We start from the raw sequence: 15,534 nt of genomic DNA on the forward strand, positions 1-15,534 counted from the left end.
GTTTTATTTTCTTCTTTTTCTTTCTCTTGCATTAGATTTAACTCTATTATATGTTCAAAATTGAGGAAAGCCATTTGTGGCCACATGGTTTTGTCAAGTGGGTAACTGGAGGTCTGAGAATAGTAGGTGAGAGGTTCTAGAACTCAGATTTTTCTAAGGAATGTTACCACATTACCAAGCTATGTAACATATCTTGACAACCAGGGAGCCACATAGGCTCCTTGGAGTAAGAGTGTGAGAAACTGGATGAAGACAGCTGTATTATTTTGGAAGCGTTCGAGATTGGTCTGTCTCTACCAACTAAAAACTTCTAGCTTAAGTGCAGAGATTTAAGGAGATTAACAAAAACTCAGTCCAGACATATTATGAGGCTGGGAGGGTATCAACAGACTTGAGTTCCTGTCAGCAAGGTCACCTGCTTTTAATACTGTCCTCAGGTATAATTTTAAATTCATCATTAGAATAATGTTCTAAAATTTTAGGTATGATTTAGTTAATAGTCTTCAAGTTCATTCTTTTATCAAGAGTATGTAAAAGCCAAATAAGTCTCTTTTAAGAAAATGAAATACACATTGTTTTCTTGTTGACTTTTTTTTCAAAATTTAAAGTGTATCACTACCCTTTAATCTAAGAGAATTGATGTGGGACAGACATATATAGATTAACTAAATAATATCAGCTAACATTTAAGTCAATTTCATCAGGTTATAGATAAACAGACTGAAATCTAGGCAATAAAACAATTAATCTGTGGTCACTTTGCTGGTTAATGGCGAATCTGGGACCATGAATCCTATCTTTAAATTTCTGGTTTAATGTTTTTTTCACTCTCCAAATTGCCTGCTGTGCTCCTTTCCCCTCAATACAAGTAAAAAGCAAATTTACTGGCTCAATTGTACAAAAGGCCCCACACCAAAAGAATGAGTAAGTCTAAAGTGTGATTTAAACAAAGAGGTCAGAACTAGCTCCTCACTGTGATATTCACAAAGAGCAATATGAAAATACACTTTTTATTGCTAGATAGATATTTTCTGGATTTAATATCTACATATATTTTACCCAACCTAGGATAATTTTAGTATTTATGTATATCAAACTGAAGTTTCTGAAAACCAGTTGTTCTGTGGCAACAAGGCTGGGAATTTATACACCATACACTCTAAGTATATAGCATGAAGCACTTAAACATAGATTGCTTTGGTCCAAAAAGGCAGTCAACGATCTAAAAGCATCCATCCCAACAAAATCCTGAGATCAATTTCTAGAACATGAACATGTTTTAAACACTGCAAATTATTCTAACCCAAAAAATCTCTGCCATGGTTATCAATAAAACGCATATTTCCCAATTCTGCTACGATGAATAAGATTTCCATGTAAGATAGAAAAATGCAACAGGCACCAGAAAATCATCCTTCTTAGATTTCAAAATTGTATACTATTTTCAAGAAAGTTTAAACAATGACTTTCTATGTTCTTAATCCAGAAAAGTTTTTTCTCACATGGTTGTGAATTCACCAAGATACATAACATTATCTTTAATCTCCCAGGTCTATGACACCATAGGTGTCTAAAAATGTTAACTGTTACTCAATATTGCAAACAACAATATGGCAAAGGTTCTCTGGTTTATCATCTCCAGATATATCACTCTTTTGGACTTTTTTCCTCCTTTGGGTTTTACCATTCTCTGAGAAGATGATACACATTTTAAGATGCTGGGTTTTATAAGTACAATATGAAGGGTCTTTACTTAAAATTAATTCAATGTAAAGTGCATTTGTGAGTACTGTATTTAAAAGTCATCATTTAAATTTACTATATCAAAATTGATAATCATGTAATACATTTTTTGTTGGTAAGCCAACAAAGTGAGCTCAAATGAAATTAAAACAGAATATACCTTATGCTTTTATAAATATAATATAAATATTTCAAAATCAAACACTTTGATTTTCCCCTAGGTAAATTTTTTATGATCTACCCATGCCTATGCTTTTCAACGTTTACAAAAATTTGGTCTGAAAACAAAATAGCCTCACATTGCTGTAACACGAGAAACAATTTAGTTCAAGCAAAGAAGATGAAGAAATGTTTGATATACAAGAAAATGACAAGAAACTCTTGTCAGAATGTTTGTCATTTTGTGATTTCAGGGTCTGAGCACATCTGGAAGTGAGGTCAATCAAGTTAGACCCCAAAAACTTTTGTGACAACAGTGGAAAGGGGAAAATAAACACACCATGAACATGAACCTCAACCCCCCAACATCTGCTCTTCAGATCGAGGGCAAAGGCAGCCATATTATGGCTAGAAATGTAAGCTGCTTTCTAGTCAGACACACCCCTCATCCCAGAAGAGTCTGCCACATCAAAGGTAAAGTGACTTAAGGTCCTAGTATGTGTCTCTATTCTCTACACTTGGGCTATTTGATAATTCTGGCAGGTAAACACAAGGCTGCTATTCAAAATATTTAACCACTGGAGAGGTATGGGCATCGACTGTTGGGACTAGGTGCCAGCACCGGAGTGACAGCAGAGGCCTGCAGTCCCTCTCTGTGTCATACAGTAACACTTAAATTGCTTGATTGTTAGGATAGGGACCTGGAGAGGGGCCAAAGTGGAAGACCACTCAGGGAGCTCAGGGCAGCCTTGACCCATTGATATAAAAATATTTCAGTATTTTAACAATCCACACATCCATGCTAACATCTACATGCTAAATATCATTCCTAAGGAAGCATATGTTTTACTCCTGCTTCCTTCCCTTCTGTCTTGTCTTTTCTCCCTCCCTCCTTGCCTCCTGCCCTCATTCCCTCTCTCCCTTCCTCCCTTTCTTCTCTTTCCTTTCCTACCTTTTACTTTAACTTTATACAATAGATTTACTCAAAATTAGACATTAATAACAGCATTTCCCTTTTGAGGGAGGCAGTTAAATTGAGCTTGGATTGAAGAATTTTAAAAGTATACAGTTTTTAAATACCTCTTGCATTCTGAGATGTTTTGAGAGGTACAAAGAGAAAAGGGTTCTGATGTTTTGAGGGGTACATTTCTCAAGGTTATTAAATACATGGAAAATAAGCAGAATTGTTTGGACTTCACAGGGTGAACCAGCCAATTCACCTAGGATGGGGTGATTGTGTGATACCACTCCCGACAAAGTAGCATAGCAACATTGGCTGTTGGGTATAATCTAAATAGACCCTTACGCCTATCCCTGAGATTCTTATCCCCAAGAAAAATGCTGCCATAGTGAACCCCAGCAGATGGAAATGTGTCATATTCCTGAGGTGACAGAAAAAGTGATATTAAAACCAATGTCATTTAACTCAGGCAAATAATTCATGACTAACACCACAAAAGCAAATGCAACAAAAACAAAAAGAAATAAATAAATTGGACCTAATTAAACTAAAAAGCTTCTCCACAGCAAAAGAAATAATCAGCAAACAGACAACACGCAGAGTGGGAGAAAATATTTGCAAACTATGCATCTGACAAGGGACTAATATCCAGAATCTATAAGGAACTCAGAGAAATCAGCAAGAAAAAATAAATAATCCGATCAAAAAGTGGACAAGTAACAAGAACACAAAATTCTCAAAAGAAGATATACAAACACCCAACAAACATATGAAAACATGCTCAACATCACTAATTATCAGGGAGATGCAAATTAAAACAACAATGAGATATCACCTTACTCCTATAAGAATGGCCATAATTAAGTCATAAAACAATAGATGTTGGCATGGATATGGTGAAAAGGGAACACTTTTACACTTATGGTGGAAATGTAAACTAGTATACAACCACTATGGAAAAACAGTATGCAGATTCCTTAAAGAACTAAAGGCAGAACTGCCATTCAATCCAGCAATCCCCCTACTGGGTATCTACTAAAAGGAAAATAAGTCGTTATATGAAAAAGGCACATGTGCATGCATGTTTATACCAGAACATTTCACAATTACAAAGATATGGAACCAACCTAAGTGCTCATTAACCAAGTGGATTTAAAAAATGTGGTATACATACACCATGGAACACTACTCAGCCATAAAAAGGAATGAAATAATGTCTTTTGCAGCAACTTGGATGGAACTGGAGGCCATTATTCTAAGTGAAGTAACTCAGGAATGGAAAACCAAAGATCATATATTCTCACAAGTGGGAGTTTGTAAAGTATACAGTTTTTAAACACAAGCTAGAGGATGCAAAGGCACAAGAATGATATAATGAACTTAGGGACTCAGTGGGAAGGTTGAAAAGGGGGTGAGGGATAAAAGACTACATACTGAGTTCAGTGTACACTGCTTGGGTGATGGGTGCACCAAAATTTCAGAAATCACCACTAAAGAACTTATTCAGTAACAAATCATTCTGTTATAAAGACACCTGCACCTGTATGTTCACTACAGCACTATTCATGGCAGCAAAGACGTGGAATCAAACTAAATGCCCATCAATGATAGGCTGGATAAAGAAAATGTGTATATATACACCATAGAATACTCTGCAGCCATAAAAAGAATGAGATCATGTCCTTTGTAGGGATACGGATGGAGCTGGAAGCCATTATTCTCAGCAAACTAATGCAGGAACAGGAAACCAAATATCACATGTTCTCACTTGTAAGTGGGAGCTAAATGATGAGAACACAGGGACACATAGACGGGAACAACACACACTGGAGCCATTCAGAGGGTGGAGACTGGGAGGAGGGGAGTGTCAGGAAAAATAACTAATGGGTACTAGGCTTACCACCAGGATGATGAAATAATCTGTACAACAAGCCCCAATGACACAAGTGTACCTATCTATGTAACAAACCTGCAGTTGCACTCCTGAACTTAAAATAAAAGTTAAAAAAAGAACTTATCCGTGTAATCAAAATCACCTGTGCCCCCCAAAACATTGAAATAAAATAAAATTAATTATTAAAAAAATTAAATATTAAAAAAATGCCATGATAGAAATAAACCAAGCTTTGTTGAAAAAAGAGCAGAGCCTGGAGATAGAGAAGAGAATTAGGAGGCTGCTGCACCTGTGCAGATACACGAGGACAAGCATCCCGCTATGCTCTTGACAGCAGGACCAAGCAATGGCAGAATATGAGGCTAGACAGAGTTTGTAGGGAAGAAATGAAAAGGTGCTGGTTACTGATTAGTATAGAAGGTGAAGAAGAATAAATCACACACCCTTTGCACCTTTCCCCACCCTTAGTTATTATAACTAAAAAATGATGAAACAGGAAAGCTGAAAGGGGAGAAGGTGAAGTCATTTCATTCAGCAGATATTTATTCAATTTCTAATACATAAGAAACTTTGTTCTAGATGTGGGAGATAGAGCAAAGTTTCTGAGAGAGGAAAAAAACGTCCCTACCCTCATGAAGCTCACATTCTCATCAGACAATAAAATCAATTCAGCGGTATACATACTGCATGTGTAGTAACATCAGGCATCCAAATGGAAATGGGCTGCCTACATCCCAAACTTAGAATAGAAATCTACATCTGAGTCTCAAATGGGAACTTAGGAGTAAAGATGCACATTGGGAGTCATCAGCATAGAAGTGATATTTAAAGGCATGACTACTGATCATCTCTTTATTCATTCAGCCATCTATACGTTTATTCATTCGTTCAACAAACATTTATTTGGAATGAAAATATAGGCAAGAGCCTGCCCTCAGGAGCTGGACTATCTGGCTGGTCAAGTTATTCCGTGAAATGACATTAGTAACAATAATACCTACATCAGGGTTAAGTATACAAACAAGAAAGGCAAAGGGAACAGCAAAGGAATATTAGGAAACTTTGTAGAAGAAGCTCCATATGCCTGTTATGGAGCATGTGGGGAGGAGGGAAGGGATAATGGAAAGTCGGGGTGGAGAAGTGGATAAGAGGCCAGATTTAGGCAGGCTCTGGATATCATGCTAGGGAATTTATATTTCTTCACAACCAAAAGAAATGTCTACATTCATGTTTGTACTTCCTCTCCTTGGAGCCACTCTTCAGCCCACTGAAGCCTGGCCTTTTCACCCACCATTCTGCATAGGCTGGGCTTGCTAACTTTACCACTATCCTTCAGTTTGACAAATCCAATGCAAGGAGGATCTGCTGGCTCAAGTAACTGGAATAAGGGAGGTGGGCTTTAAGTTTGATTTGATGGCCCACCAGCAGTCTCATAGTTCTGTGTCCCTGAGGAATTGATTTCATTCAAAAAATCATTCTAGCTGTATTGTAGAAAGTGGAAGATGAGCAGGACCTTACTAGACATTGGGAGATCGGTTAGAAGACTGACTCAGTCATCAAAGTGGGAAGGAATGAGTGACAGGCCAGGACAGAGAGAGGAGCAGAGAAGGTTGAACTTGGGGTAGAGTGAGGAAAGTTCAGCTAAACAGCACAGAGAGAACCAGCAGAGGGAAACAAATTCAAGGAAAATGGCTAGGTGACTAGCAAAGTCATATTCCTAAAGGAGATTAGGAAAATGAAGGCCAAGGGGAAGCAAACAGATGTCACTATAAAGAAGTCATAGATGGCCTTGGAATACATTGTCTTGACCAAACCTGAGGGCACGGTTTTTCACAACCTACACGTGGGAAAAAACCCCAAAACCCACATTTAATTTTTATTTGAAACTGGTTTTTTTTTCTCTATGAAGAACAAATAGTATTAAATTGAATAATTTTTTTCTGGTTTTATATACTTCAAAGCACTTGATATATACCTCTTCTATATTTTCTTTCACATTCTGCTTCAAATTTTCTTATTATAGACTATAAAACTATTGGCAGGCAAGGGACTAATTTTTATGTCTTCAACTTTCCTCTAATGCCTGCCACAAAGCCATGCTCATAGTAATATATGTTCAATTGAAAGAAAATTTTCAATTCCAACATTATTTGTCTGCCTTAGAAATCTAGCAAATTTTAACACTCACTTCTGGGGTGGGGGGAAATCTTTGATTAACACTTGGTCCCATTTACAAACTTTGTTAATTAAATACCTTTAAAAGCTTTAAATAACACTTATTCATTAAATATACTTGATTTTTAAAAATGTTTTACATACTTATCAAATTCTCACTAAGCTGTAAATAACTCCTGTAAGTTAAATAAATTATACTTATAAATACAGATAATTTAAGCCATTTCTTTACTGTTTACCAACTTAATAATATTTTCATAGTGTTCTACTTAAAATCAGAAATGTAAAATCATTTTAACATTTTAAACTGTAATTCCAAAGCTAATTTGTTAGATATTCTAATATTCCAAATTAGCTAATAAGCATTAGCTTAAATGTGTATTTAAGATGTAAATCGGGCCAGGCACAGTGGCTCACACCTGTAATCCCAGCACTTTGGTGGGTGGATCACAAGGTCAGGAGTTTGAGACCAGCCTGTCCAACATGGTGAAAACCCGTCTCTACTAAAGATATAAAAAATTAGATGGGCTTGGTGGTGCACATCTGTAATCCCAGCTACTCAGGAGGCTGAGGCAGGAGAATCGCTTGAACCCAGGAGGCGGAGGTGGCAGTGAGCTGATATTATGACATTACACTCCAGCCTGGGGGACAGGGCGAGACTCCATCTAAAAAAAAAAAAAAAAAAGATGCAGATCTTAAATTTGTGATCATTGTATATCTTGTATTTAAGATCGATATCTTAAATAATTTAATCTTACATTCTAATGCAGCTCAGATAAACAATGTGCAAACAGATGTATTATGATATGTGACAAATGCTGTGGAAAAAATAAAAGCACATAAAGGGACAGAGAGTGATCAGGCACATTTCAGAGTTGCCAGCAAAGATGATTTTGATGTTATTGGAGAAGACAATTCAGAATGAGGTGAAACAGTGGTACTGGAGGGAGATATGGAAAAATAAGCAATTGTAGAAAACACTATCCAGAAGCTTGCCTGGCAATTTCTGGGAAGACAAAGCAGTCATCTTTTACTACGTCTCATAACTCGCTGATTAACAGAAAGCAATACCCAGCACACCCTCATTTCCTAAGCTGTCCAGTTTCACAGGACATAGCATTGATATTGAAAAGAGAACCTTTCTATAACTTAATATTTGAACCAAATCCTATATTTGAGCCAAAAGTGAATAGTTATTTTTAGGAAAGTGACTGAACCCAGAAATCTCTCGTATGAGGAAGGAGTTCCTTTTATACCAACTTCTCCTTCCTCCTTCTGTCACAATCTACCTTATCCTGGCTTCTATTCCCAGCTCCTACAGCTTTTTACCTTCTGCCAGGACAAAGGGGGAGCCAGGGTATCTCTTCTAGAAGACCTATTTACATTGAGGCATTCTGGATGCTTTAAAAAATTTAAATCTGACATTCTTGAAAAGAGCCAGCACAAACCCTCCTAGTCATTATCAAGCTTTAGGAAATGAGAGATTTGTCTGGGATAAAAGAAGGTCTACTCCACTTGAATCCCAGACCAAGATCGAAGATGTGGTCTGGCTCTCAATACTGACAAAATGGCAGGAGATTTTAAGGAAGCATGTAATTGGCTACACTGACTTTCAAAGAATGTCTACCTTGCACTGGTTCATAATACATTTTTTTTTTTTTTGGTTCATACAATTTGAAGTCCAACGTTTTACATACATTTAATGATATTTGGTTGGGGAGTTGTTGACCATTCAAATAAAACCTTCCAAACATCTAACCTGGTTGTTTGATCTTTCTCTTTTTATAATCTTTACTCAACTAGGCTTGAATAACATTCCAATCTGTACTGTGAATGATGATGAGAATGCATTTGGAACATTGTGGGGAGCTGGTCAGTCTAACCACTTAGAGAAGAACAGAATACCATTTGCCAAGTGCAGTTACCCACCCAGCACTGCAGTCCCGGAGAGCCCTGTAAGAGGAGTGTCACCAGCCCTAAACAGTGCCAAAGTGCCTCCACGGCCTCATTCTGGTGAGTTGAGTTAGAATTGATGAAATGTTTCCTTATGCCTCCTGCAAACAAGGGTGTGGGGAGCCTATATGATGCTAAAATAGCTGCAGTGGTTTTTACATAAAGTTTCCTCACTGTGAGGAGCATAAATTTTGTTGTATATTATAATTTTTTTCACTCTTCTAATCTCTTCTCAGTAGCACGATGATGTCAAAAATGTTATTACCATTATTATTAATAGTACCTAAGACATATTTGGTGTGGCCCTATTCTCTAATCCCTACAAAACTAGCTAAAAGATGCCAGAAATGAATGTTGATCCAAAACTAATAGGGAAACTATGTCAGATGAAAATCGAGTCCAGGAAACACAGTAAGAATGAAATTGCATGTTTATACTGTCCTCATGAGACTGTCCTCTCCTTAAGGTCAGGCCCTGTGTTATTGCTTTCTGTGTTTTTGCCATCCTTCCTTTCTCCCCAGGTCCCAGCTCAGTGCCTGGTCCTTAGTAAACAATTGAATTAATTTGTATTGAATTGAAGGAAAAAGGCATTGATCAAAGTAAAGTGTGGAAAAACCCAAAGAGCAAGATAAAATAGAAGGAAGGAATTCTGCATGGTAGAAATTATATCCAGCTCTTCTCTTTTTCTTGCCCTATACAATTTACATGCTGTTACTAAAACTGTCAGGATACAAGAAAATTATTACAGCATAATGTAGTAAAATATATCTCTAAAGATAGCAATAAGACTGGTCAATTATAGAGTACTCACTATGTGGACATATACCATTCTAAAGTCTTCACACTTAACTCATTTCATCCTTTCAAGAATTTCTCTTCCCTCCCTTCCGCTAGCAATGAAGAGTCAAAACTCACTTATTTTCCCTTATTTCTCATGACTCTTTTTATACCATAGAACCTAGAAACTTAAAAACTACATTTGCAAGGAAGAGGCCTTTGATGGGAATCAGGTGTCACCACCTAATAAGATTTCTATAGCAGATGTGGGAAAAGGTCATCTTTTTCTTTTATCTATATATTAATGTAAAGGGAAATTAAGTAAAACTTTAAGTGGTTTTAGCGTAACTTAGGGGGATTTAGTTATATGACTGAGTATGAAATGGGTAGGGTTGAGAGGCTGATAAAAGAAGAAAGAAAATAAAGAATGTAATTGTAACTCAGCACAAACCATCTTTCTGTCTAAAGGTCAAAAAACAAAAAAAAATTCTCTTTAATTAGATAAAGTGACATTTACATAGACAGGAAACAGACAAAAATATGTCTTATACTAAAATATATACTTTTTAAACCAGTTTAACCAGATCAAGAAAGCATTTTCTGTGTGTTCTTATATCATCATCTTGGGCATAGAACTAGTTTTTAAATGCAAATATTTTATGTTATTATAATGCCATTTACCTGCAAATTTCCTAATATTTATAAACAGATTCCTGAATTGACCTTAAAGTCAGAAACTCTCATTGATTTCAGCAATTGACACATATATCATGTGATATAGATTCTTTTTCAGTTTAAATATATTTTCCTCAATTTTATTTCAGAGCCCAGTAGAAAAATTAAAGAGTGCTTCAAAACTTCCAGTGAGAATCCCTTAGTAATTAAAAAGGTAAGGAACAGCTATGTACCGCTATCTAGTTAGCTTGACTTCTGTCAGTTCCTCTCCTTTTTTTTACATACCTTTCTGAAAAGTCACCATGTTTCACAATATTTTTACAGCTTTAGTAAAGTCTAATTAACATGATATAAGAAACACTATTCAAAGTGCACAATTTAATGAGCTTTGACAAATACAAACCTGGGAAACTACCACTTCAGTCAAGAGAATGCACATCCTCATCACTCCCAAAAAGTTTTCTCATGATTCTGGCCTTCCCACAGGCAAATGTTTGTCTGCTTTCTGTCGCTAAAGATTAGCATGGACTTTTTTGGATTTTATAAAAATAAAGTCATATGGTGAATTCTCTTTCTAAAATCTGGTTTCTTTAACTCAGCATGATTATTTTAAGATTCATCCATGTTTTTAAGTGCATCAGTAGTTCATTCCTTTTTATTGCTGAGTGGTATTCAATTGTATGGTTATCCTACAATGTGTTGATCTATTTACCTGTTGAGGGACATTTAGGTCACTCCCAATTTCTAGCAAAGCTAATATAAACATTTGTCTACAAGTCTTTGTTTGGATATATGCTTTCTTTTCTCTTGGATAATTCCTATGAGTGAAATAACTGTGTCTTATAGTAGTTGTATGTTTAAGTTTCTAAGAAATAGCCAAATTGTTTTCCAAAATGACTGTCCCATTTAACATTCCCACCAGCAGCATATGAGTTTTCTTTTTTCCATGTCTTCCCCAAATTTAGAATGGTCAGTCTTTTTATTTTTAGCCAACCTAGTGGGTATGCAGTAGTATCTTATTGTGGTTTTAATTTGCATTTTCCTCATGAGGTTGACATCTTTTCCAATTCTTACTTGTCATGTATATATCTTTTCATGGGAAATATATTGTTAGATATTTTGCCCACTTCTCAAACTGGGTTGTTGGCCGGGTGCAGTGGCTCATGCCTGTAATCCCAGCACTGTGGGAGGCTGAGGTGGGCGGATCATGAGGTCAGGAGATCGAGACCATCCTGGCCAACATAGTGAAACCCCGTCTGTACTAAAATACAAAAAACAAAATTAGCCAGGCATGGTGGTGCATACCTGTATTTCCAGCTATTGGGAGGCTGAGAAGGGGAATTGCTTGAATCCAGGAGGTGGAGATTGCAGTGAGCCGAGATCGTGCCACTGCACTGCAGCCTGGTGACAGAGCAAGACTCTGTCTAAAAAAAAAAAAAAAAACTGGGTTGTTGACTTTTTTATTATGACATTGTAAAAGTTCTTCATATATTCTAGATTAAATCTTGTGTTACATGCATGTTTTTGCAAATATTTTCTTCCAGTCTGAGGATTGCTCTTTTTTTGATAAGTGTCTTTCAAAAATTTATAATTTTTTCCACTATAACTTCACATCTGCTTGCTGTTTATCTCTGTATTGTACTTTATTGCAATGGCTAGAATCCCTAGTACAATGTTGAATAGAAGTGACAAGAGCAGACATCCTTGCCTTGTACCTGACTGTAGGAGGAAAGCATTCAGACTTTCACCATTAAGTATTATGTTAATTTACTTTATTTATGGATGCCCTTTATATGACTGAGAAAGTTCCCTTCCATTCCTAGTGTGCTGAGAGTTTTAACAGAAATGGGGAGAGATGTATTTTGCCAAATGCTGTTTTAGTATCTAGCTGAGATGATCGAATGATTTTTCTTTTTTAGCCTGTTAATATAGTGAATTGCACTGGCTACGTTTCAAATTTGAACCAACCTCGGACATCTGGTAAAAACTTCACTTGGTCGTGATGTATTATCCTTGTTATATACTAAAATTTCATAACATATTGTTAGCATTCTTGTGTCTATGTTTATGAGGACTATTTGTTTATAGTTTTCTTATAAAGTCTTTTTCTGGTTTTAATATCAGCGTAATGCTGGCTTTATAGAATAAACTGGGAATTCCTCTTTAATATTCTGGAAGATTTTATGTAGAACGGATATTATTTCTTCCTTAAAAGTTTAGTAGAAATCTTCAGTAAGATATTAGGCTTGATATTTCCTTTGAGTCAAGGTTTTTAACTACAAATTCAATTTCTTTTTTTTTTTATATATAGATATAGGCTATTTGGGTTGTCTATTTCTTCTTTAGCCAGCATTGGTAGTTTGTATTTTGCAAAGAATATGTCCATTTCATCTAAGTTGTTGACTTATTGATATAAAGTTTTTCATAAAATATTCCTTTTATTATTTTATAATGTTTAATGTTTGTTTCCTCATCCCTGATTTTGGCAATTTGTATCTTCTTTTTTTCCTGATGTGTCTAGTTAGAGGTTTGTGAGTTTTATTGATCATTTTAAAGAATCAATATTTCATTTCATTGAGTATTTCTATTGTTTTGCTTTTGTTTCCATTTCACTGACTTTGGCTCCTATCTTTATAGAAGGTAAAATCTTAGGTCATTGATTTGAGACTTTTTTTCCCAATATAAGCATTTATTATTACATTTTTCCTATAAGCATTACTTTGCCTGCATCCCCCAAAATTTACTATGTTGAATTTTCATTTTCATTATGTTCAAAATACTTCCTGATATCCTTTTGATTTCTTCTTTCACCTATGGGTTACTTAAAATCATGTTATTTACTTTCTAAATATTTGGGGGATTTTCCAGATATCTTTATGTTTTTAATTCCAATTTAATCCCACTGTAGTCAGAGAACACACTTTGTATACTTTGTAATGTTTTAAATTTATTGAGACTTGTTATATGGCCTAGAGTATTGTTGACCTTAATAAATTTTTCATGTACCCATGAAACAAATGTTCACTCTGCTGTTGTTTGGTAGAACACAATATAAACATCAATTAGGTCAAGTTAGATGATACTGTTGTTCAAGTCTTCTGTAGCAGCAACTCCCAACCTTTTTTGGAAGACTATTTTTCTACAGACCTATGGTGGGATGGGGGGAATGGTTTCAGGATGAAATTGTTCCACCTCAGATCATCAGGCATTCCATTCTCATAAGGAGTACACAACCTACATCCCTTGCATGCACGGTTCACAATAGGGTTTGCACTCCCATGAGAATCTAATGCCGCTGCTGATCCGACAGGAGGCAGAACTCAGGCGGTAATGCTGACTTGCTCTCCCACCGCTCACGTTCTGCTGTGCAGCAGGTTGTGGTCCAGGGATTTGGGGACTCTTGTTCTGTAGCCTTACTGATTTGCTGCTTTTTCTGCCAATTATTGAGGGAGAGGTGCTGAAATCTCTGATTATAATTGTGGATTTCTAAATTTCTCTTTCCATTTCTACCAGTTTTTAATCACGTATTTTGAAACTCTCTTATTAGGCATAAAACTGTTTAGGTTTGCTACATCTTCTTGATAAAATGATCTTTTTATCATTATAAAGTTACTGTCTTCGCCCCGACACTATTCTTTGCTTTAAAATCTATTTTGTTATAAAACTGTTCAGATTTTCTATTTCTCCTTGATTCAATTTTTGGTAATATATTCTTTTCTAAAAACTGTTTATTCAATCGAAATATTCAGATTTATTGACTAAGTTATGCATAATATCCTTATGTTCTTTTAAAATATCTGCTGGTTCTGTAAGAAGTACCCTTTTACATATTAGTTGTGTTGATTTGTGTCTTTGTTTTCTCAATTAAAAGAAGTTTATAATTTTCAACTAAAGTTTATTCAATAAGTCTATTGATTTTATTAGTATATCGAAGAGTTGATTTTCATGATTTTTGATTATCTATGTTGTATATTTTCTATTTTATTAATATCTGCTGTTATTAGTTTTCTCTTTCTATTACATACTTTACTTTATTGCTCTTTTTCCAACTCATTTTATCTTTCTAATACATGTGTTTTAAAGCTATAAATTCTCCTCTTAAAATTGCTTTAGCCACTCTCACAATTTTTGTACATACCATTTTCACTGAGTTCAAACTTCTTTGACTCATGACTCAATTGCTAGACTTTATTTGTGTGACATATCCAAGACTAGGTAATTTATAAGGAAAAGAGGTTTAATTGACTAACAGTTCTGCATGGCTAGGGAGGCATCAGGAAACTTACAATCATAGCAGAAAGCAAAACTGGCATGTCTTACATGGCAGCAGGCAAGAGAAGTGAGAGCCAAGGAAAGGGGAGGCCACTTATAAAACCATCAGATTTCATGAGAACTCACTTTCATGAAAACAGTATGGGGGAACCTGACCCCATGATTCAATTAATTCCACCAGGTCCCATCCTTGGCATGTGGGGATTATCACAATTCAAGGTGAGATTTGGGAGGGAACACGGAGCCAACCATATCAGTTGATGAGAAAAAAAATGGATTTGTTATATATCATCTCATGTAAAGTCAGTTTCTAAGAGCTACTAACAACATTAAGGACTTAATGTGTTACTATTTTTCCAAAAATAAGTCTGTATAATAAACTTAACAGAAATTATAACAAACTCTCTCTCAGACCACAGTGCAATCAAACTAGAACTCAAGATTAAGAAACTCATTCAAAACCACTCAACTACATGAAAACTGAACAACTTGCTCCTGAATAACTACTGGGTACATAATGAAATGAAGGCAGAAATAAAGATATTCTTTGAAACCAATGGGAATAAAGACACAACATACCAGAATCTCTCGGACACATTTAAAGCAGTGTGTAGAGGAAAATTCATAGCACTAAATGCCCACAAGAGAAAGCAGGAAAGATCTAAAATTAACACCCTAACATCACAATTAAAAGAGCTAGAGAAGCAAGAGCAAACACATTCAAAAGCTAGCAGAAGGCAAGAAATAACTAAGAACAGAGCAGAACTGAAGGAGATAGAGACACAAAAACTCTCCAAAAAATCAAAGAATCTGGGAGCTGGTTTTTGAAAAGATCAACAAAATTGGTAGACCACTGGCAAGACTAATAAAGAAGAAAAGAGAGAAGAATCAAATAGATGCAATAAAAAATGATAAAGGGGATATC

At 35.6% G+C, this 15,534-nt stretch overlaps 1 protein-coding gene and 1 pseudogene across 1 annotated transcript in view; one reads left to right on the forward strand and one right to left on the reverse strand.

The window, feature by feature from the left end:
• LOC108515430 (histone H2A.Z pseudogene) overlaps nt 1–1,709 on the reverse strand; it is a 6,867-nt pseudogene extending 5,158 nt beyond the window's left edge.
• CUNH4orf17 (chromosome unknown C4orf17 homolog) overlaps nt 169–15,534 on the forward strand; it is a 39,776-nt gene continuing 24,410 nt past the window's right edge. The window contains exons 1-4 of the mRNA XM_017852351.1: nt 169–437; nt 2,157–2,376; nt 8,736–8,945; nt 10,487–10,551. Of these exons, the coding sequence (XP_017707840.1) occupies nt 2,244–2,376; nt 8,736–8,945; nt 10,487–10,551 (408 nt within the window). The 5' untranslated portion in view covers nt 169–437; nt 2,157–2,243. The remainder of the gene's footprint in view (nt 438–2,156; nt 2,377–8,735; nt 8,946–10,486; nt 10,552–15,534) is intronic.

Source organism: Rhinopithecus bieti, unplaced genomic scaffold, assembly GCF_001698545.2.
Source record: "Rhinopithecus bieti isolate Rb0 unplaced genomic scaffold, ASM169854v2 scaffold_34317, whole genome shotgun sequence".
NCBI lineage: Eukaryota > Metazoa > Chordata > Mammalia > Primates > Cercopithecidae > Rhinopithecus > Rhinopithecus bieti.